Raw genomic sequence first — 24685 nt, 5'->3', positions numbered from 1 at the left:
TGCGAGAGAGCGAGGCAGAAAAACAGCACCAGAGGCCCAGCCCATGACAAAACAAAGAGATTAAATGACCTGTGAATGTGACTTTCCATTCCCCCCCCCGCCCCCCCCATTAGCTCACACTCAGCTCAGATGCCTGCTGCCCCCTTCTGGAGATGTGCTGCAACACCGGCCTTCCTGTTCATGTGGCTGTGAATTCAATTACAACCTTGCAGTGTTTTTGGGTTGATGAAATGTGCAACAGTTAGTCATGGTTACAATCTGGACTCCAGATGAAATGGACAGTTATTGTGCGAGAAGTCAAACCCCATTATACTGGATAAAGCACAACACTTCAAAAGCCTACACACTGATTCAATATCACTAAAATCTAACTCATTCAGTAAAGATCTTATTCTTACCTTTGAGATTAAAGAAATTTTAAAAATCTGCCCCTCTTGATATACATGCTGGTGACCCTCTGAAGTGAGATTTCAGTGGTGGCTAAGGCCAAATGTCAAGCAGCCCAAACAGATGGTGTGAGGAGCCGGGCCGAGCGACTAGGTGGGGGGGTGGGGGGGCGAGGTGCCGGGTGTTTGTTTTCTGTGTATCGGTGGATGTTGTGAACATCACGAGAGCTCAGTGTGAACGAAAGGTGAACGTCTGGCCGGCCTGCCTGCTTCGCGGGTGCTTTCTGGCTCCGTGTGACGCCGTCAATCCGTCACTCACTACGACAGACACTTGTCAGAGATGGATGAGTGGTATAGGGAAGGTTGTTGTTTACTGTAATCATGTTCGGGGAAGTATTTAGACAACTTCCTTCTAGATTATTATATTGTTTTTTACGTCATTGTCTGGGAAGTGAAAGCCCAAAATATATCTGCAGTTACCGCTTGAAGCCACCAAAGAGAACCAAGCGGAGGTCTTCGATATCGTAACTTTAAAATGCCTACTTCATTGTCAAAATTGTTTAAAGTAGTCTTAACATTGAGTTTCAAAGCTCATTCTCAATTTCAATCTCCTTAATGTGGAAATTTGAACATGTACAACTCCATCTGCTGGTAAAGATCATGCGATATGGTCAAAAGCTCCAGAACAGCTACTAAAATCCATATGAAAAGTAACGGTTTCGTCAACTACTCTGTACAAAACTCTGAAACACACACCGCTCTTACGTCACACTAGTTTACAGATGACGGTACGTAGACATCTAACCAGCCTGAACGAGAATAAAACACTACTTCAAAGCCGTTTATTTTTCCATCAAGCACTGAATTTGAATATGGAGCGCTATTACCATACAGGATTTCTTGACGCTAGTTATTCCCTTTGTCCGTGCACCACTACACCCCGGCTCTGCTGTCTTCCTCTCGGCCTCGTTACCAACTAATGACAGCTCTTCTTCTGGAACCCCTGGGGTGCAGCAAATATTATCAAACAGTGAAAAAAAAAAGCCAGATTTGCATAGACACACTCAAGCTGTTATGGGGAGTTCCCAACCTCCCATGCACCTACGGCAATCTACCACCAAAAGATGCTTGAACACCAGAAAGCTTGACTTCTGATTTTATTCTCCTGCTCAAAAAGGAAGAACTATATTCAGTGTACTCTGGGTTTCTGGTCCACTGATTAAGGGGCTTTGAAGGGAGGCGAGTGGGTAGTAGATGGATAAGTGAATTTCACCACGGCACAAATGCCCATTTCTTGAGAAGAAGGCAATTTCCTCGAGCTCTGTTCACCAGCACATAGTTATAGTCCGAGCTCGGTCACCCATCAGCGCTCCCGAGAGTGGATTGTACTGTAGTTACTGACAAAGGAGAGGACAGTCCTCCCTTTGCGAGAGCTGCTTCAGTTTGAGTACTGAAATAATATCCGTTCGGGTCTTCTGTGCCGTGTTTAAAACGGAGACAACTCAACAAGAATGGTGCAATTTGCCGGACAAGACATTCTTCTCGAATAACCGTGATTACCTTCTGAAAGTGAATAAACTTGAATCTACATTAACGGTGGTTTCTACAGGAATGGAGGCGCTATAACGTAATGATGGAACACTGAGGGAGAGACACATCAGAGACACATCAGACTGCAACGTTAAAGTCGTCAGAAAACAGAAATGCACGGGAGGTGATGGCAAAGAGTTAATAGACGGTAATCGAGCAAAAGTGTTTCTCTAAACCCCTCCCAGTGCACAGAATTAACTTCTCATATGGCACGACTGCTGCTGCTGCTGCCCTTGGACCTTGATTAAGGTGCCAGCACGGGGCCGCTCTTCGGTTCTAATGCAAATTACATGTTAACTACTGTCAACGGCGCCGCGTTTCATTTGCCCGGCTTGATCGCCGTTTGTTGTGGTTGCAGTTAAGTGCACGTTTTCACACCCATGCATATTCATACCGACTCATCTGCTTCGGATGCAGTTGAATTCATTAGGTGTGTCTTCGCGTTAGCCAGCAGAAATAACAAATGAACACAGATTTTGTTTTTGTTTTTATCATCCGGCAGTCTGTCGTGTTGCTTACAGCTTTGGTGCGGCTTCACATTTTTCTGTTGCATACACACATAACATACATGTTGCATACAACACTCACAAACTGAACTTTTCCTGCCCTGCAGTAGGAGAACCCAACTGCGCATATCAATTGCCATTTATATTAGAAATAGGAACAGCGAGAAGAAGCGGAAAAATTGAGCTCTAGCCATTTTGTTTACAGCCAGAGATTTTGATATGTGCTGCCTGGTAAGAGGGACGCTCGACAAGTTTAAAGTGAAACAGACAGCCGCATTCTCACACGCTGCAGCTTGAGGGGAAACCACTGTTGGGGAAACTGTGCTCGTCTTGTTCAGAATCCAAATGAATTTGGAAGGGACCCTGTTGTACGAGTGGAGGAAAACAGTCAACCCGGCAGACAGACAGCCAACGCAAGCAAGACACAAAAAACCACAGAGAAGGCGAGGCAGATGGAAATGTGCAGCAGCTTGTTTTGGGGCAAATCTGAAAAAAAAATGCTGAATTAAGAGACTTCAGGATATGGTAAATATTGGATATCTTAAAGTATTTACATTAGATTCAGTTCATACACGTCTGGTATGTATTGATGGTGAATACTCATTTGTACACTGACTTTATTAATGCGTAGAAAAGTGCACTATTAGAATAAAAGCCTTCCTTATCCTTTAAAGGATATCTACTCCAATAGACATGCTGTATACCAACGTACTTAGATGATACACTGTATACCACAAAAACCTTGCAACACACTTGTTTTTCTCAGAGAAACCAAGTACTTCAATGTCGGGCCTGATTACACAACCTCAGTGAAGGCCATAGCCCCCTTGCACCCCCTCAGCAGCATTGTAGTATAAACCGTATTAACAAAAGACAACTTACCACTGCTTCATCCTCAGAGAGAACCCGCTCTTCATCGTGGACAAGTGCCACTTTAGCCTGGACTTCATCCACCGTTATACTGTTGTGTACAAAAAAACGACAGATAACAGCAGCGTCTTAGTCTCATGATTGGTTGCTGTGAACATGTCAATGCCTTCCCCGCTGCAGCGAACACAAACAACTTGTTAACAATGCATCTATTCCAGCAAAACACGTCAACTAGACGTGTCGTAGGTGGACGTGAGCTTTGCAACGAAGGAAAAACAATAATAAAATATTGTACTTTTGGATCTTTTAGCTTCACAGAACATGGACTATGGAGCACGAGCTGTTTGGAGCCATCGATGGACCAGTCAGGACTTCTATTCTCCTCTGCATGTGTCAGAATAAAGCAGCACCAGCTGAACTCACTAGATATTGTGAAATGCAAACAATCGTTACTGGTGTTTCAGCTGATACGAGGGTAAGTTGAACACTGTACTTTTTGAGTGAGCTCATTCTTTAGGGAAGTTTGGGCTTTTGGCAGTTTCCCCGTCCGTTCAGCCTATTTCCCTCCACATGGCGGACAACTCAACGCTACACAAAGCACAATCAAAAATCATACACGCCACCTTTTATCCTGGAACACTTTAGATCTTTTCTAAAGCCACACTTTCCTGCTGGGGTCGTTCTTCCCGAGGTTCCACCTAAACCAACATTATTGAGCCGAGACAACGACCGCATGGGCAGGATCAATCCCGGGAGTCCATCAAAAGCGGAAGTGCGGGGTAACATACAAAGCGAATAGCTTGTTCCACTACAGAGGATCGATGCTCGGGGTAAGTGCTGGAGAAAAACAATGGCTCTCTCTATTGTGAGGCGGCGCAGAGGGCTGCAGAGCAGAGGCCTCTAAAAGGGAAACAATCACAGGGGGCATTTATACACATATAGATCATGGCATCTTAAAAGAAGGAGGTGCTTGGCATCGCACACCTATAGGGGGTTCGACTGGAAAGAGACAGTAATAAACAGGAGGGGAAAGTCACTCTTCCACACGTATACACTTATAATCCTGACAGGGACGAGGGGATAAAAAGCACAACCTGTTTGCGGGGCCTTTGGGAGGCTCCATCACGGTTCATTTCCTGAAGCAGTTGGTAGACTCTATTTATAGGCCGGCATACTGGTACCAGTTAATCCTGCACTGGGCTGCCAACTGCCTGCCAGCTGGCACAGTGGCTTGCACTTGTGTGTGTGTGTGTGTGTGTGTGTGTGGCGCTTGGGAAGGTTTGGGATGAAAAAATGGCAAGGAAGTCCACAAGCTGCCTTAATGACCAATGTGTGAGGGAGGGAGGGAGGTCTCCCCCCCCCCCCATAGTACAAACTGATAGAAAGTTACAGACGAACCTTTGCCAACTAGATGTTCTAGATTAGGAAAAAAAGTGTGACATATTCCTTCATGTATTTCAGAGTGGATTCACAACTTCATGGAAAAAAAGCAATCATTGGTGGCTAAATAGACACAAAAATGAGATTAGCTCACAGTATGAATGGGAGAACCATTATCTGTGAATCTGCATTAAAGATAATTAGCAATTCCAATCGAGTGGATTAAGAACGGGGTAGTGTTTTGCCAAGTGTCATTAGGGACAAAGCCAAGAGCTTTTTTTATTTTTTGTACAAGATAAAGAGTCTGCAATGTGCATGCTAATCCGGTTCAATGTCAGCAAATTGCCTGGAAATGTGCACGCATCAGGTATACCGGTGACTTTGGACTTGGCATTTATCATAACGGCAACTAAATGAAGCTCGACACTTGGGGCGTGTGAGCTGCGGAGCCTTACAAAAAAAAAAAAAATAAAATGGCGATGTAGCAAACGTATACAAAGCCTCCGCCTCCTGCGTTAGTCAAAATGGGCATCAATACACGTCGTGCCTCAAGATGGCACAGCTCGCGGAATCCCATCGACTGACGGACTGAAATAATGGCCGTGTGGAAATAAGCGACACTTGCAGATATTTCCACACTAGTAATGTGTTTGTTTAAAGCGCATCCCCCCCCCGCGGAGAGACGCAGCTTGGGATGGAGCCGATGGAGGGAAACGGGCTGAATGATGGTACACATCCAGGCGCAGGAATGCATAAGTAGGCACATGGCGCTCCCTGAAAAAAAAAAAAATCGCTGCACAAGCACTTCGACCTCAATGCAGCCATGTGTTTTATAGCGCTTTCAGTTTACAATGCCCAGCCCTGCCTCCTTTCTAGGAGAATATGCCTGGTTAGCTTAAGCAGCATTGACGCGCTCTGCTTTTCTGCAAGCCACCAGCAAATGGAAGTATCTCAAAATGACAGTATCTCAAAATGGATGCCATTGTCTTTAATGCCGGCAGAGGTTAAACACTGCTCACGACAGCGAGTGAGTCAGCTGGGAGATCGGGGTAGGGGGCGGCGACAACAAGTGGGTCTGTTGGGACTCAAGCAATGCAATGAGGCAATGCATTGCTTTTTGAGGTTTGCTGGGGAACAAACGGGTGTAGAGGTTTCAGGGAATGCGACGCGTGCACTCGGCTCAGACTGATGAGCATTCACTGCGTCACAAGTTAAGGTGGAACTATTGAGTGTTGTGCGTATACACACATTGGTGTGAAACTCAAGAAACAGCCTCAAAAGAAGGTTCGCTCTTACAATATGATTTAAGTCAGATATATTCATCAACAAACCTTGCTCATTTTAGTATCCAACGGCTAAACTACACCGTTTGTGGGAGAAGCACACTGTTCGAGGACAGTAGATCATTTGATAGAAAAACGGCACCACTGAAATATAAAGCAAAAATTGGAAACCTTCAACCCTTGTTCTCTCTTTTATTTTTTCACACTCCCCAGCCTTCAAGCACTCTGGTACATATTTTAAACTGCACAGTAGGAGGAGAAAAGTCTAAACTGAGAGCAAATATGCTTTTGGAATTTCTTTAGTATTGGATTTCATAGCAATCTCAATACTGTGACAGAAACCTTTTCACCCTGGCAAGAGTAGAATCCCAGGGGAAACGTTTCAGTAGAAAAATATCAGGGGTTGGTTTAAAAAAATCCAAAAAATCAGTGGCTCCTTATATCTGAAAATGTGTGCCAACACTGTTTTAAATACGAAATGTTTCTGTTCTTATTAAGATTTGAAGGCTGACACATGACACATGAATAGACTTTGGAGGGTTGTCGTAGTGTCATGAGTCATTTAAATGGGTTAGCAAAGGGCCGAACATGAGCATGACAACTGGAGCCACCAAGGTTTTCATTTTTAACGAAGTGTGTTAGTTACCTGCCATCTTTATTGCTGTCCAGTAACTTGAAAGTGCCGCTTACTGTGCTGTTGTGACGTCTAAAAAGACCTAAAAAAGGAAAAATGATATCTGGGTTAATGCAAAATGACCGGATAGTTTTAAAGACAATATTCTAGCTGATCATCTTCGAAGCACAATGAGTCACGATGACAAAGAAGTATTATTCTCCATTACAAAGCTATGTTGGATTGGCTTTCTTAGAATCACTGCAATAAATATGACCCGTCTGAACGCAAAAGGACCGAGTTGGTTTTAAAAATATGGGAAGCTTGTTGGGCAATCAGGCAAGGAGTCAGTCACGCTGTGCAACACCGTTTGGTTTCCCTGTAGGAAAAAAAAAAAAAAAGGATGTCAAGAGTCCAGAATGCAATCAGGAGGCTTTGTGCTGTAACGGCTGCTATGACAGTGATTTCCCTCTTCTCCATTTCATATTCACAGGGAGATGAAAAGGTGACGCAAACCCCCCCCCCCCCCCCCACCCCCCCTTTCCAGCGAGCATGTAACCCCAACCCGATTCATTTTGTGAATCGCATTCATCGGAGTGGGAGGGAGAGGAAGTTCTCTTATGTTGGGCACTAACCATCTCCCACATCATCAGCAGAACGTAAAGGGGCAACCTGATTGGCCCCTGAGTCTGGGGAAAAGCACTTTACATAATACTAATTGCACATCCGCCGCAATTACCTTCCCGTACTAATTACAGAAAAGCTAATTGTGAAATTAGCATTTTTTTTTTTTTCCAGTGTACAGTAGAGCGCCTGGGTTGAGTGTGTGCTGTAGGGGTGTACAGAAAAAAAACTAAACCCCAGTTCATAGATGCAGCCTTACCAAAAATGAACCATGAATTCATATATTCATAAAGCCATGTTGTTTTTGGGGGGATTTTAAGTTTAAAAAGATGCAAGATTGTACACCACTTCTCGTCAACAACATGAACGGAGGCAGCAAGTATCTTCCTTGTGACTCTGCTCAGCCAAGGGGGAAAACAAGATTTGCTAATATTGTTCTGCGATACACACAGCATGTGTCATATTAGTGGCCTCTTCTTTTGTTTGAGCAGCGCTCTATTCCCAACCTAATGCTTGACATTCGGAACCGGTTCTTGTAGTCTCCGTCTCGCAAAATAAAAGATAAAAAAAGAGGAGGAAGAGAAATGGTCTCATCCCTCCCTCTACTGCAGAGCTGCAGCTATGAAAAACAACCATAAGGAGGATAGATGGAGAAGGGAGGAGAGGAAGGCAGAGGAAGAAAAAGATGGAGTGGGGGCGGGTGGTAAAAAGGTAAGCGGAAGAGTGGGGTAGAATGTGGGAAATAAGTGAGAGAGGAGGGGGCGGAGGGAAAAAATAGAGAGGAAGGAGGTTCGAGACATTGGCTCTTTAGGCCGATGGCACATATAGGAGGGCTATGTTTACTAATGGACACCATCACTCATCCGCCCATGTTGCCCTGGCGATAGCGCAGCATACTCGTAAAAAATAAGAGGAACAAAGAGAACGGAGAGAACGGAAGACATCAGCAGGAGGCGGCAGATCTATGCCTCGGCTACAGACTGTGTTATCCACACAGAGCTTTCTTTGTTAGTGTGAGCCGTGCACTCCAAGGCTAACATCAGACGCGTTTGCTTGTTTTTATACAGTATAAGCAATATTTTGAGGCAGGAAATTACCCCTTTCTGAGGGGGGGGAGATTGCTTTGAGATGGAAATGTACCAAAAGCCTGCAGGTGCTGCACTGAACCTTTATTATTTTATTTTTTTACAAAGAACAGCAGATACTGTAAATATAAAGATAGAATGTGCAAATAAGTGTTTTAAGCTAAACGGTGCGTCAGATGGTGCCGGTTTACAGAATGACTCATGCTGCGTCGCATCCAGGAAACACTGCTGCAGCACCATAAAGAACATTGCAGTGTGCAAAATAAATTGCTCACTCCTTTAAATTTGATCATAAATTTAGGGGTTTGTGATGAAAGTTGTTGAGCCAATTGCCTTAGTCTGTCTTTAGGTTCCCGCACGTTAACGGTACTCACGGTATCACAGCCCGTTCTTGTGAAATACTTCTATACCTCTGCTAATAATTAGTCAAACTAATTTATAAATATGTCAAAATCAGTTATCATCCCTCACAACACTAATGATCTCCCTCAGGCTCAGGTATGGTAGGGGAATAGATACGCTTTTGTTATTCGCTTTTGTTATTCTCTGAGAATTTACTTGTCCCAAACCTCCTTGAACCAAATGAATGCCCATGTGGTTTCAAAATGTTATGGTCAGTCTAACAACAAGAACAAGTTGCTATTTGTCGCGCTGGAGTCTGGTTTTATGATTTGTAATAACATTTACACTCTGCTTTGGGAAACCACTGCTGGGGAAATGAATAAATATGACTGAATATGACATCAATTTGACAATGTCTAATCATAATGCTCGACTGTGTGGTTGGGAAAAAAACAAGTATTGATGTAATCGTAAATGGTTTGATTCTCCAATTCCAAAGGACGGACTATGAATTATGCCCATATTCTCTTCTATTTTGTTCATACATAATGTTCAGTTTATCTAAGAAACTATTTCAAATAAACACATTTTTCAGTGATACAGTTCTGGGACTCCGCTGAGGCATCCTGCCATCTCAGAACACCTGACGTATGCTATCAGATGAGGTAGACGAGCACTCTAACTGCACTCATGTAGCTTCAGAAACATGAGTCGCAGGGAGGTGGAACGCAAGACGGTCCGCTGGAGAAATCAGGTCAGCCGCTGGATTACCGATTAATTTGTGGAAATCTCCTCAAACTGTGGGTGAACTCTGAGACGGCGTAGCTTTGCATACTGGGACGTGCCATTAAAGAGAGTAACGGACATGAATCCAACGCGTCTCTTTATGATCGTATCAAATAAACATCAGAGACGGACGAGACCTCCATGTGAACCCAAAGCGTATCGAGGACGGCCATTAAAAGAAACAAACGTGAGCACTGTCCTTTCTGAGAATCCGGTACATCAAAGTCTTTGCAAAGCATGCTGGGAAATTGAATAACAAAGTGCCACAGAATCATAGATACTGAGCTAGCTAATGTAATCACAGGACACGGCTCAATAATGTGGTCCTATCAACATGTAAGCACACATTTCTGACAACGTAATACTACAGTATGTGCACTATTAGCACTGCGGTTTCCCAAACACTTCTTCCTAACATAGCACCTGCTCGTAGTCCTGTGAAAGCGCGTACACAAAATTAAACTCATGGAATATCATTTTCACACAACACACAAAATAGGGCAACTCGTACTGTAACAGCATCCAATATCTCGGAGCCGTTAAAGTATTGTTTCATTGTACCAAAAAGCACTGCACCTTGAGAAACTGCAATTTCTTTTGAGGGTACAAATAACCCAGCCCTTTAAAACTTCTCAATAACCGCGCATGAAGCCCTGGAGACACGTTTGAGCGACAGCAGCAGTAAAAGGGAAAGACTGTTAGCTTCTACTTTGCAGGCTCAGCTGCTTGTTCTTCTGGCTTTTCATTCCCCATCGTGACTCAGGCTATTGACAGGTCATGAAGGGGAAAACATTTACTTATTCTTACATGTGATATTTAATAACTCAATATTGGTCCTCGTGGGTCTTCTGTCATTTAAGGATCTTTTTTGTTTTTTTAAAAAAGGTTCAATTAATAGTGTGGAAGCACTCAAAATGTGCAATAAAATAAGTCTAAAGGACGTTGTTAACTGTTGGTCCTCTAGCCTGATATTCATTTGACTTGTCATGATGGCAAAAATACAAGATGTTAAAGAGTTATAATAATATGGAGAAAACGGTGGCCGTTTACGTAGTGCTATTTTGTGACTTTTGAAGACCTTTGTTATCCAAAACCAAAACTACGACATTTCAAACTGTAACGTAAGTGATCCCTAATGCCGTGATCGCAACGCAGCGACAGTCTACAAGTCAATTTCAATGGAGCTACAACCTCCACTCCAGAGCTGCTGTCAACTTTCTTCAGTGGCTCCAATGACGCGGTGAAGCGTCAACCAATCGTGTGTTTTTGTTTCAACCCCGTTCCGTACCATCTAAAACAAATGCTGTTAGAGAGTCCCCAGTGGTATTTAACAACATAACCACATCGACAAAGAGTTTCAAGGCGACCCGGAGACAACGGATACTTCCTGGACAATTTCTTCCCTTGCATGATCTCTGCTTTGCTGCGTCACTTTTCTTAAGTCCACAAATAGACTCAAAATGTGCGTTAAAAGCAGTATCAACCTGCTACCCCAAAATAATAACAGTTAGGCGAGTCGGGGAGCCATAAAGCTTTTGCTGAGTTTTCCTGTTGGCAGATTAATGGTGCTTATTCACTAGAATTCAAGTATTAATCAACATGAAACTTCATAGGTTGCAGGCGGGACAAAAATGCTAAATAAGTAGCCTTTAAGTCACTGGAACTTTCCTTCAACTTCAGCACCGAAAAGCCACCACATACACACACTAGAACGGCATAATAAAATTGATAACACAACTGATTGATGGTTGTTACACCCTGAAGATGAGCATTAATGGAAGCAAAGAATGACTCAGGAACATGGGGGGGGGGGGGGGAGCCCGTGACGTCCAGCAAAGGTCAGCTGGCACAGCGGGAAGCTGATGGATGTATGCTCAGAGGTACCAGCAAAGTCAAATGACCTTAATTGCAATCAAAAGTTTGACTTGAGGGCCAGTTCGACACTAGACAGGCAATCGATTGCCAGCATTTCATGGCATCGGAGAAGAACATGAGACCGGAATATTAACATTCAACGTGCAGAATGTGTGTTAAAGAGATAATAAATTACCCTCATAAAGAGATTTTATGCTTTATGCTTTCCAACACACATATAGGTGATGACTCTAAATCCTTATGGACTTCAGTGCAAAAGAAAAAAATGATTGAGCCCATTTCCTATCCAACTTTCAGACGCAGGTCTGAGCATCACTAAAATGCCGAGCCAGCTAGTGCTTGGAGCGATAAGTGAATTTTCCTGTGAGTCATAAGCAACTACTCTCTGAAGGTTTGAGGAATGTAAAAGGAGCGTTGTGGGACTGCAATATGCTGTTGCTCAGCACTCCTCTCCTAGTCCATTTATTTCAATGGCACAGGCATCTGTATTTAACCCTTCCAGCTGTTTCTGATGTTCTACCATTTGTCATCCTGACTATCTGGCCGGAAGGAGCTGAGGGCAATTTACTTTTGCTCAACGCAACGCTGCGCTGAAATAAAACGGAAGCTGCCCTGTGGTAGCCGCAACAATGACCTGTGATCTACAAACTGAGGCAATTCTGTGGATTGAGCAAATTGCTTTGAATGGACTCAAACCAAATCATGGCAGGTTAAAGGTGGCGAGACACTTACCGCTGTCCCCTGCTTCCAGCGCCTTTAACGTTTGCTCTTTGAGTCGGTCGGCCTCGTGCTTCTTCCTCCTGTGTTCCTCTAATTTGATCTGTAGGTCCTCGGCCACCTGCTGAAGCTCTCTGAGCTGGGCCTGAAGAGAGACAACAGAGAGACAAACAACATCAACGTCAACGACTATATAATCACTCAGGGGAAATATAAGATTAACAATCAACAGAGGAACAACACAAGATGATAATTCAAGTGTTGACAACAGGATAGTTGACTTATAGTCCCAAAAGTTTTTATAGTTGTGCCCGAGTTGACACCAACAGGTTATTGGGATCCGTCTCTGTTCTTACCTCCTCCCCTTTCCTCAGGTATCAGTATGTCTACCTCCAGACCACAACCAGCCCGTGTGTTTACTAAAACCTGTACGACAGCGGTCAGGCCCGACAATGGACTATTTAAATCACTTGCGTCAGGGGGCGTTGCTGTCACACCAAATATGACAGCTTTTGACAACCAGGCATAACCTATCATTACTCTCAGTAATGGACCAATTAATATGAAAGAGCAGCAGCTCCGTGTGTGTTTGTGTGTGTGTGTGTGTGTATACAGCCTGCCGATCCCCCCTCAGAGACTCTCATAATGCAGTGATGGATTCTGCTTGGTTCCGACAGGGTTGACTACCTTTCTAGGCCACGCTGCTCGCATTGCCACCTTCAGTGTGCTGCAGTGATTCATGGGCTCCATTTTGAGCTAACGAAAACATACTTAAAATGAAACCCATCACATGTAAATTGTTCCTCTACGGTGTTAAAATACTTTACAAAACACAAACTCAGGTTTTTTTCCATGAACTGCATTGGAGAATGGAAACTCTAGTAAGACGAATATTTGTTTAGTCACACATTAATCTGAATATTTCACTTGGGATGAGTGAAAATGATTTTTTTGTTTGAAAAGATCAATGAGTGTCAGCCGCTGTGTTAACTCTGCTGCTAGCTGTATTACAGTTCTTCCTCTAAAATCCGAACAAAAGTCAGAAAAGGCTACATTAGGGAGAGAAATTTTTTTTTTCTTTTGTGCAATGTACAATTAACGAGTGGGCAGAAAGATAACGCCGAACCTCCTAAAAAGGAGATGTTATTGAATACCTATTAGTATTCGATTAACAGCAGCAGTTGGTTCTAGGGCCTGCACTGCTGACGTGCTACATTCAGCTCTCGTTGTTAAAAAAAGTCTTAGAAATTGCATTAAAAAGTCTTCTAGCTTCCCGTTTCGTATTTAACCCTTGAACCGCAGGAAGAGTTCACTTTTGAGTCGTTGTGTAAGGCTTCCGAGACGAGGACCCCCGAGGTGACCCTGCCATCTCAACAAAGACGCACTGAGAGAAGAGGGTCACATTGTGCTGCTGGGTGACACCGCAGCCTCGATCTGCCAATCAGCTGCCACAGAACAGAGCATGGGACAAAAAAAGGAGAGGATGAGCGCAGGATACACACTCGGAGACCTTCAGCTGGAAAATCTGACATGCGTGTGTGTGAGAGAGAGATGACAAGTGTCCTTCATTCAAAATCTTTTGAGTCGGGCAAGTGCCATCTTTTTAACTGTATCACAAGCAATATATGTTTAAACAAGAGTGACGTTCTTGAAATGTATTTTTTCCACACAAACGGTGCTGTGAAGTGCTTCGGAATGCCTTGAGATGAAGCAAGTTCTCACATAAACAGACAATATATAGCAGGAATGAGGACAGCCATGAGAGAGTCAAAGAACTGTGAATTAGTTCCTTCAGACTATTACTTGAGCACTTAAAAAAAAAAAGGAAAGATATCATATTATAAGTGCAACATACAGGAGGTGAGCTAGACTGACAATTTCTATATCTAAAAACATCTAAAAGAGATCAGCTGCCAGATTTACCCGTTTCATTTGCACTGAACTAATTTCTAATTTAGCCGAGTGCTTGTTCAACGAGCTAATGGAGAGCAGCGGAAACTGTGAAGTAGTTTCTTCAAGCTCTATTAAAAAAAAAAAAAAAAAGCAGCATGTTGATTCAAAAAGTGGCTTGATCACTCAGATACTTGTTTACTTGTGCTGATTTAACCCCAAACCATTTACTCCTTACCGTTTCAGAGGGATGCAAATGAATAGTTACAGCAGGTAAAAGTTTTTGGCAGGTGGAGAATATGATTTTTATGGGTTATAAAGGACTAGAAACTAGAATTGTTTGGATAGGAGACGCGATACAGTTTGAATATAACAGCAGACGCCTTTAGCAGCAGATGTGATGAACATGTATGGCCGCCTCAACCTAATTATGCAGGCTGCAGACGACACACTTTGCATCCTAGTGTGCAGGGAAATAGGCTACAGTATTTTTCGTATTTTGTGTATTAAAACTTTGTTTGCAACTGATCTAGGGATTAAGTTATATAGGGCGCCATAGACTATATATAGACCACTAGATGAACCGTGTGTATATTCTGTGCAGGTCAAGTGAAAAGCAGCGAGAAGTGAAAGTCACTTGAACAGGATAAAGCTTTTTTAGGAAAAACCCTGGTGACCATCCTTCTCTTACTACTACAAGCCATGCCGTAGCAGTTACTTCAGCAGATTTGGTTGTGTACCTGTTTCTCTCTCCAGAGCAGCACTCCCTCCTCAATCAGTTGCTGCTTGAGTTGCAAACCCTCGTCCAAAGTCCTCATCTGGCCCTCCACGTACGCTCTCTCTCTCTGTCCCAGATTCCTGGAGGAGGAGAGCGAGAGAGAGGATGCACGGTCTCATCATTACGGAGAAAACATCCTGCTATGGTCATTGAGATGGCGCAATCCATTTTTTTTTTTTTTTTTTTTTTTTTTTTTTTTAAAAAGGGCCCAAGATGCAACAGGAATCCAAATGGAAAAATAGAAAAGTAAATAAGATGGGGGGGGGGGGGGGGGGGGGCTGAAGCTCAGTGGCTGAACCAAATTGTTTTTGAAGAACAAACAAAATACGAGTGTGGACCTTGTGAAAACATAATGAGGTATACTCTGCTCGTGTGTGGTTTTGAATGAAATAACAAAAGAAGTGGGTTACCGTATTAGAAGTTACATTTACACAGCGGGCAAGATCTCAGCATCATAGTACAGTCGTGCTCTCAGAGAAGATGATAAATATGAGCCGGCAGTGGGCCCGCATTCTTATAGCTTTATTCATTCGCAGACCGACCATCTGTGCAGTGAGCAATTTATGTGTTATAGAAGCTGAATTATCTGCACGCAAAAACACCTCAGGACGGAGTTGTTGAGAGTACAATTTACAGTGTGAAAAGAGGCAGGGAGTCAGATCCGTCTCTATCAAGGATCAAATCAATATTGTGATGCATATACATTATGAGGGCAGGGCTGAACTGCATCAAGACTTTAAACCATAGTGACACCATGCCCCCTGGTGGCACAGTGCATCACTGTCTATCACACTAATACTACGATAAGTACCTTTATCTTAAAGACAGCTAGGATTCAACATCATCTGCGTTCTTTGATACATTTGCCCAAATAGAATGGGCCGATTGGATTTTTTTTTGTTGTTGTTTAGCAATGCGTGGGCCTCCATATTTTGAGTCAAACTCTGCATGTGTTATTATATAAATATTGAATCTCAGTTTCGATTCAACTGACCAGCAAGTGTTCTGGCAGCGAGCGTGGCTGTTGTATTCATCTGAAGCATCGCAGCAATCTGGCACGAGACACAGGAGAGACCGATCCAACGCACATACAAGAGAATAGAAGAGCATTCAATATGTCAGCAAGCAGAGGAAAAAATAAAAAAAAGAACACAGTCAGCAACTATGAAAAGAACATTTTCAGCTACTTTTTGAGCTTAATATCACTCCTCGGCCCCCTAAAAAGTGAACAATTGCTTTCCAACATACAGCACATAATATAATAATGAACTTTGAGTGATTTAAGAAAAAATATTCAAAAAAAATGTATGGTGTAGTCAGAGAGCTGTGAGTCAGCTAGCTAGCCCGGCTTTGTCCAATCTGCCTATTAGCCTCAAAAGCTCACTCTTTAACATGTTAAACATTATGTTTAATCTGTAAAAAAAAAACTGATTAAAAACAAGAGCCAGGTTAGCTGTTTCCAGTATTTGTGCTAAGCTAACCGACTGATTGCTGTAGCCTTCTGTGTAGACATGAGTGGCAAAGAAACGTCTCTTTAAAGCTTTAATCACTTCTTAGCCGCAATGAAAATGAGATCTTTGTGCCTGCATGATACATCACTCTGGTTCAGAGAGTCTCTCTTGAGATCAACCACTTAGAAAGATCAGCTGCATGGTGTTTTCATAAGTGCTCAGATCTGTCTTTTGCTCAGATGTTTCACCCCAGAGAGTGGGCAGAGTGGGATATTTCTCAATTATCCTGAACGCCATTGGTGACCGGCGGAACGAGGGCTTTACAGCACAGAAAGGGAAGCCGATGAAAATCTCTCGACAGCCAGCAGAAGCGGAAAAAAGCGATGTTGCGTTAGCTATTAAGCGACTCCACTCAAGGGAAGGTATGAGACGACAGGTGGGAGACGAATAAAGAAGGGAGGAGCGATGGTTACATGCTGTTTAATGCAGCTGGTCACAGATAGGAGATGTCAACAGTGAAATGTATTGATTGTGTCCAAAGTGGAGAGCTACGGGAGAACAAAGGTGGATGAGAAGAGGGGCTGAAAAACAAATCGGAAAGAATGGAGCAAACTAAGCATTGAGGAAAAGGATATGGTGTTTTACAGAGTGAGCACATTGGTGTGTGTGTGTGTGTGTGTGTGTGTGTGTGCGCGTTAGAGAGCCGTGTTTTGTTTAGTGTGTCTTTAATCTGGTTGAACTACAGAAGGAGTGACAGTTTGTACGCCAACATGTCAACTTCTTGACATCATGTAAAATATGAATTCCTGTCTATGTTTGCAAAACACACAAAAGGTGTCAAAGCAAACAGATCAACTTATTATCCAATAAAAAGGGACATGAACTTAGTTTGAATAATACAAATAATAATAATCAAGGCTGTTAATCCATTGCTTCACTTCAGGTTCTGTAACGCGTATTCATGTAACCTCTCAGCAGAGTATTACTTCATCCAATATCAAAAGACATACCACAGATGCCATCATTGACTCGTGATGACGGGATGTAGTGTGGGCGGAACCCCAGATTGGAGCAGTAGAATCGGCCTCGGGGACAGGCGGAGGTGCCTACATGGGGTCAGGAGCAGAGGTCAGCACTATGAAACAAACTAATCTAATCAAAGCTATTTATAGTACATGCATGTGGGCTGATAAGAGAAACACATAGTCCCTTTTCAACAGGCGTCTGTACAGATGATTCTGCCGTATTGTTTTTGATGTTTTAGGATTATTATTTCCACCGGTTTAAGCGTAGAAAATGAACTTGTGTTCAGTAATGGCAGCAGTGTGCAGTTTAAAGCGGTAAGTGAATACATATTAATACCAAACATGGAAATTGGATAAAAAACTCGAGGTCTGGGAAATGATTACCTCTATAATTTTTCTGTTTACAGGGCACTGGACTGCATCAGCTGCCAATATAATAATTCATTCAATTCTTGCTTTTTCTGGCCCCGTCTGCAATGAGTAAAGAAGCTCATTAGGAGGCTTATATCTATGTTGCATACAATATTATGGTTTGGATTTACCCCAGCAGTATGGGACAGCAGAACAGCAGAATGTGTACACTACAGACAGTGGACTTAAAAATGATTTAAAGGAGCTGTATTTAACATTCAGCGCAAACAACCATTTTCTATGTACATATATGGTGGAGTAACATCTACCTGAGCAGAGAGTTAAGTCGCCCCCCCTCTGTGTGTGTTCTTCTCCTTGCTTTACTTTGCTTTTAGTGCACGTTAGTGCATGGGAGCGTGCCCCACTGGTTAGCTCACAGCCGCCGCATTGCATTGCACTCATACGAGGGTTAAAGTTGATATTGCCCTCCAACAGACAGCGTTGTAATGGAAGTACAGCACCCACCCTCCGGTTCGACCTCAGGTAAACACTCTTAGCTCCATCAGCACCTTTAGCTCTGATCCGCCGCCTCGCCGTCTACATGTTGAGAGCCACTGTGAGGCAATCGAAATGCCCCCAATCTGACCGACCGACCGAATACACAAAGTACAGAGAAGCTCTGATTACAACACACAGAGGGAGTTAGACTTCATTCTCTGCTCCATTATATCCTTTTACCAGTTGACATGTTACCTAAATAAAATTGACTCATGCCCTAGTCTCATGAGGGCGGAAAACAAATGTCTGTTTATAATATAGTCTGAATAGCATATGGTCCGTTTGAAAATGTAAAAGTGTGAGTTTATTTGATAGAAAGTGCAGCCCATCCCGAGATCAGTGAAACCAAAAGACAGACGGGGAACAGACGGTATCGCAAAGACACGGCACACAAAAGCAGACTGGATGTCTGTTGTTATGTATATTTAACTGAAACGCTTGCATTCTCAAAACTATTGATGAGTTGAATTCCACACAACACATCTAAAAAGTCAAGTCAAATATTATTCATCCACAAAACAGAAATGAATTGTTAACAGTGCATAGGTCGCCGTGGTGAAACACTGTTTGCTAACCTTGGTAAAGAGACACACACTCGCCCATACGTTCACTTTTTACCTGGTTCATCAGAGCCGTCTTCACAGTCACAGTAGTCGTCGTTCACTTGCTCAAAGGGAATGATCTTGGACCCGTCGATGCACAGAAAGGACTTCCTCTCCCTGTAGAACCGCTTGTCTGTTAGAGGATGAAAACATTACTGAAGGATGCATGTAGATGGCCTTCAGCTGCAGCTAGAAACGTAATCAAACAAAGGACAAGACTTTGAATAACATTTTGCATCGACAGCATTTATTCCAGGATAAAAGCTGGATGCTTGAGTCTGTAAAGAAATGCTAGTGGAACTACTAAATAAAAAGATAGGTCTGGTTTTATGGATGCCACCCAGAACAAACTTTAAACGCTGTGTACAGGTGTTACAAGCTGTCTGCAGCGATGACGTCGTGGCAACTTGTTGTACGTGTTGAAGCTAAAGAGTTGTTAAAGTCACAGCACGTTACACTATACAGTGCAATTGACAAACAATGTGATAGCTAATTAGCCTTGAGCTAGCTTGAAGGGGGACAGTGAACTTACAGGACGAAGATATTCCTCTTATTTTCCGCGAGTCTACGAAACCACACCAAAAGACAGCGGCGATAATAACGTGGAAACGCATGTCAGGTGACACACTTATAAACCTTCTCCCTCCTGCATTACAACAACCCGCTTAACTGTGCTTCAAACTCATACATACAACATTTAAACTGATCGTGTCCTGACTTCCTGAAACATGCGGTCACGTGACGATCCTGAGCCTTCCTATTGGTTTGTATCCTAGCCATGTGCGATTATATTGACCAATCATGGGTGAGAATGGTTTTCTCCCTCAAAAATACATTTGTTCATGTTAATAATTAGACTATCGACGTTTTTTTAAATGAAAATACGGGCACTGTTCAAGCCTGGTTGGTTAATTAACTTTAATTGTAACGAACACAATGGTCAGGATCTCCATTTAATACTTCTAGGCAGCTTTTACTCATAGTAAACATTCCGACTGGTACTAGGACAAGCAGGTGTTATAATTAACACTAACGATAGCTCTATGCTATTTAAGTGTCCCGGTGATATACGGCGATGACAACCTCATAGGAACTTACAACATGTTGTATTTGTTGAAGCTGAAGAGCTGTTAACAAATCACGCTACACCGTGCAGTTTAATTTACAAATAATGTGATAGCTACTTAGCCTTAAGCTAGCTTGAAGGGGACAGTGAACTTACAGGAAGAAGATATTCCTCTTACTTTCCGCGAGTCTACAAAACCACACCACAAGACAGCAGCGATAATGACGTGGGAATGCATGTCAGACGGCACAGTTACAAACTGTGTCACTCCTGCCTGACAAAATCCCGCTCAAAGGTGTTTCAAACTCATGATATAAAGCAGGGGTGTCCAAACTTTTTTCAAAGAGGGCCAGATTTGATGATGTGAAAATGCCCAAGGGTCAACAGTCCCTGCTGACATTATTTTAAACAATACAAGTAGCCTTGTAGATAAAACGGGGATGAATTTATATCATTGTATAAAGAGAGTGACATGAGAAGATCAATCTCATGTCTGTAAGTTAAATCAGCTATAATCACTATTTTAAAGTGATTAGTGACTCATCTAAAACATTTTAAAAAAGGAATAACTTCAATAGAATCATTCTATACATTCTGATACAATGTAACTTCTTTACATTCTAATAGAATGTAAAGAAGTTACATTGTTGCCTTTTCTTTTCTTCCCACAAGAACGTAATTTTGTCAGGTTGATAAAAAAATGTCACTTTACTTCCTGACATTGTTATTTTACCACAGGGGTGTCCAAACTTCTTTCAAAGAGGGCCAGATTTGATAATGTGAAAATGCCCAAGGGTCAACAGTCCCTGCTGACATTATTATAAACAATACAAGTAGCCTATACATACATTGTTATTTAATCATTTTATTTTCAATGACAGCAAATAGCAATGTAACCAAATGTAAGCATTCATGTGTGAACAAATCTCAACTATTCTGCCTTTCTTTCACATCTTGAAAGTCAGATAACACAAAGAACAAGCCATCTAAAAGCTAATTACATAGAAACCGATCAATGTTCTCACCTCAAGACAATCTTAAATATGACTTAGTGAGGGTAATGAAAAGTTGTCTCACATTTAAGTTAAACACACATGAAACAGGTTAACGAAAAAAAATCAAGTTGTCTCTTAGTATCTGATGATAGCTCTTCAGTGTTACGAGCCAGGCAAACATTAGCAAACTCTGTCTTCTTCTCGGGGCAATTATGTTTTCTGCTATTTTCATAACACAGTCTTTGATAAACTCACCTTCCGTAAAAGGTTTGTCATGTTTAGCAATTACCATGGCCACTTGGTAGCTTACTTTGATGATGTTTTCATGTGAAAAGGACCGCTGCTGTGTGGCCAAGTTATCTTGGAGTTGCTTCACTTTTCTAGCACGGTCGCTCTGATAGCTTGTTGTAGCATTAGCATGTTTGGTCTCGTAGTGTCTCTTTACATTATATTCCTTAAACAAGGCAACAGTCTCATGACTAATTAGGCAGACACAGTTGTTTCGGTTTTCGGTGAAAAAAATATTGCGATCTCCAGCTCTCCTGGAAGCGGCGGCCCTCATTATCGACTTTCCTTTTTTTACCTGCCGTAGCCAGGACAGTTCAAGGGTCAGAGCCAATTTCAAACAGCCAGACAGTTACAGAGTGGTGCTGCCACCATGAGGTAAAAAGAGGAATTGCATGTTGAATTTGTATGATTTATTCATTCCGTTTTGACTGTGCTGGCGGGCCATAAATAATGCATTTTAAGACAGAAGGTGCGGGCCATATAAAATCTGCCCGCGGGCCGGACTTTGGACATGCCTGATATAACGCTACGTCCAACATTTAGACTGGCCATGTCCGTACTTCCTGAAAAATGCGGTCTCGTGACTGTTCCGAGCCTTTCTATTGGTTTTCTGTCCAAGCCACGTGTGATTCTGTTGACCAATCATGAGTAAGAATGGCTTTCTGCCTCAAAAAATGCATTTGTTCCCATCCTTATTCTTATCTTCATGTTGTACTTTACGAAAGTTTTTTATATATATAAAGACGAGCACTTTACGAGCTTTGTAGGCTAGTTTAATTTATTTGTAATGAACAGCGTTCACGTTTTCTAGTTTGTAAGAAGTGCATTTTGGGTAGCGTGATAAATATTGTGACCAAATGCACTTCTACCCAGAGCAAGCACAGCAGGTAGTCCGGATATTCCATCTAATACATCCAGGAGACTTTTTCTCACAGCAAACATTTTGACTGGTCATAGAAGTGTTATTAATAACACTAACGATGGCTCCCAAACTCACATCTGGTATAGGCTTAAGCAGATCATATACTGCGACTGATGCAATTTTGTATTGCAAAGCTTAAACATTCTGAAGTTTAACTCATTCATTAAATGCAATACTCAACTAATTTACTAAAATGTAAGATTGTAAGTCTGAATTTTGATTCTAATTTGTAGCATGCGTGACTTTAACATAATGAAAATAGGAAGATGGGTGATTTTCTTTATCTCACATGATAAATAGATAGATGCCATATTGATGTTACTAGCACAGAATCACGAACACACATAAAACAAGACCACCTTTTGGTATTTTTATTTATAATAAACAATATTTACAACATTTACACTATAACAAACAAGTCTGGCAAGTAATGCAGTGATTTCAATCAGCACTTTAAGGTTTGAGGCACTTGAAAGGGGATTTAGAGGTAAATCTGAAAGCCAAATCGAAATAAGATTACCGAAAGAACGACTTCTTTTCTTTAAATTCTCATTTGTCATTTTTCACTGTTAAGTCTTGTGTAAAGACCTGCACTACTGCACAGTGACTCCTTGCTCTGAAGGTAAGAGAGGTCTCTGATCATGCCGGGGAAGGAATAGGAGTCGAAGGGTGGACGTAGTGGAAACACCGGCATCAGTCCAGATGTCACGTATGGTGACATAAAACCTGCCACACCACCGTTCGCAGAGGAATAGGCCAGCCTCAAGGGGCTGACCCCGAGGCGGGGGCTAAGCCCGTACAGACTGTCTCCCCCGGCGGCCGGCGGTGGCATGTGGAGCGGAGAGAAGGCAGACTTGCTCCCCAGGCCACCGAGCGCTCCGGGCAGGCCGACAGAATGCCTGAGTGCATTCGGGTGATTAGACAGAGACACGCTGTCGGAGTCAATTTTGTTCTCTCTGGAGCTCAGCACCAGCTCAATGGATCTGACAATGTCGCCTTTGCACGTTCTCACCATAGACTCCAGGGTGTCCCGTTTCTGATGGGGGAAGATCTTGGCCATTATGTCAGTGGGGTCCCGGTTCGGGCTCCGGTAGTCCTTGGGTTTCTCCGACTCGCTGCCTGACTCCGGATCCGAGGAGGAAAGCGACCTCTCCGGGCTCTCTATGTGGTCCGAGCCCTGATCGAACACCGGGGACGGACTTGCCCTGTCTTCACTGAATGAGGTGGCGTTGTCCCGGTTTGGAGACAGATCTTTCTTGTCTATTGGAGAGGGCAGGTGCGCGGGGTGGTGTGCAAAGAGGGGTCGGCCCAGGAATCCGTTATAAAAGCTGTACTTGCTCAGTTTGTCATCTGAAATGCAGACCAAAAAAAAACACACGTTTGAAACAGTATGTGCAAGGTTTAGTGTAAGTAAAATGCTTGAAACAATGCCGTATTTTAAAAGTAAATTTGCCCTCATCAACTGTCGTACTTTGGGATTACTTGAAGGAAACTAACTAACTAACATCCAACTGTGAATTTAATTTTGGGACGGTTTTCTATTTATACAGAAAATAGTTAAAACAATCTCCAAAGTAATCATTTTTATTCATAATTTACCATCTTTTTGGTTCTCTGCTCCAAAAACATCAAAACTGGGAGCTGTCGGGGTGTTTCCGGTAGCTGCTGGCACCCTGGGGCCTACGGGTGACGCCTGAAGGATGCCTGTTTCCCCGACCATCCCCGATCCGTGGTACACGAGCCGAAGCTCGCGGGCCTCGCTCTCCTCCTGAGCCTGCTGCCTCCTCAGCGCCACCTGCGCGGCCATCACCCGCTGCCTCTCCGCAATCAGGGTGCACTTTGCGCACACGCAGTCTCTCCAGCGGCAGAAGCGCTTGTGGCCCTTCAGCGCGGACACCACGCCGTGGTTCCTGCACCGGGCGCACTTCGGGGTGCGCGGGTATCCCCTCTCCAGAGCGGGGTTGCACGCTCGGAGGAAGAGAGGTGGCGGACGCAGGAGGGAAGCAGGCACGTGCAAGCCCCCGAGAGGACTGGCGGAGTGGCCGGTCATGCCGAGCGGCGTGATCCTGCTGTCCATCGACCGAGAGGTTGCAAACACAAAAGTCTTAAAAGTCCAATACAAGCGTACTCAACCACTAGCGATGCGGCCTTCTCTGAGTGACTGGTGCGTCTCTCTACTGCCACTAGCACCCTGAAACAACACGCCTTAATAAGTGTCCTCTCTCCAGGTGGTTTGACATGTAACACAACACCCTCGTCACACCCCTTTCCGCTCCAGCCTCTTAACAGTCCACCCCATCATATGTATTTGCATCCCGGATGAAAAGTGGACTAATCTGATGCAACTGAGCCCACATGCAGGCCAACCACGACCAGACTTTGTGCGATCTGTAATTTGCACTTTTAAAAATTGTGATCTGCAGGACATTATATTGATATTTGTATTGAAGTGTCTGTTAGTTTAAGAGTTAATTATGTTTAATGAGCACAGCCAGTAAAAAATAAAAGGTGTTACTTTGTGATTTGGGTGGGTAAACAGAAAGATAAATATGTTGCCTCAGGTCAGCTGGATACAATTAGCCACTTTGGTCACCCTGCTGAGCAATGAATATTCACTGTTAGGGTGATTTTAACACAACAATGGTCCTAATGGACACAAAGGCAACAGGCAATTATCTACCTGGTTATTCTGTTCAACGAAT

The 24685-nt window shown here is 43.1% G+C and overlaps 2 protein-coding genes across 2 annotated transcripts in view; both read right to left on the bottom strand.

Annotated features, from left to right (window-relative positions):
• LOC142971744 (glucosidase 2 subunit beta-like) overlaps positions 1 to 19428 on the bottom strand; it is an 84925-nt gene extending 65497 nt beyond the window's left edge. The window contains exons 1-8 of the mRNA XM_076112393.1: positions 19245 to 19428; positions 18729 to 18845; positions 17187 to 17282; positions 15720 to 15777; positions 14688 to 14805; positions 12073 to 12202; positions 6662 to 6731; positions 3365 to 3443 (exon numbers count right to left, since the gene is read on the bottom strand). Coding sequence (XP_075968508.1) covers positions 3365 to 3443; positions 6662 to 6731; positions 12073 to 12202; positions 14688 to 14805; positions 15720 to 15777; positions 17187 to 17282; positions 18729 to 18845; positions 19245 to 19326 — 750 coding nt within the window. The 5' untranslated portion in view covers positions 19327 to 19428. The remainder of the gene's footprint in view (positions 1 to 3364; positions 3444 to 6661; positions 6732 to 12072; positions 12203 to 14687; positions 14806 to 15719; positions 15778 to 17186; positions 17283 to 18728; positions 18846 to 19244) is intronic.
• A 3111-nt stretch (positions 19429 to 22539) lies between these two features.
• LOC142971773 (doublesex- and mab-3-related transcription factor A1-like) lies at positions 22540 to 24090 on the bottom strand. The gene is made up of 2 exons (XM_076112432.1): positions 23583 to 24090; positions 22540 to 23333 (listed from the first exon to the last, which is right to left on the bottom strand). The coding sequence occupies exons 1-2, from the start codon at positions 24058 to 24060 to the stop codon at positions 22540 to 22542; spliced, it is 1272 nt and encodes a 423-aa protein (XP_075968547.1). The 5' UTR covers positions 24061 to 24090.
• Between the last annotated feature and the right edge of the window lie 595 nt (positions 24091 to 24685).

This window comes from Anarhichas minor, unplaced genomic scaffold (genome assembly GCF_050575085.1).
Source record: "Anarhichas minor isolate MPS153535 unplaced genomic scaffold, ASM5057508v1 ptg000049l, whole genome shotgun sequence".
Lineage (NCBI taxonomy): Eukaryota > Metazoa > Chordata > Actinopteri > Perciformes > Anarhichadidae > Anarhichas > Anarhichas minor.
The sequence above is the reverse complement of the archived record's forward strand: the minus strand, read 5'-3'. Positions and strand labels throughout refer to the sequence as shown.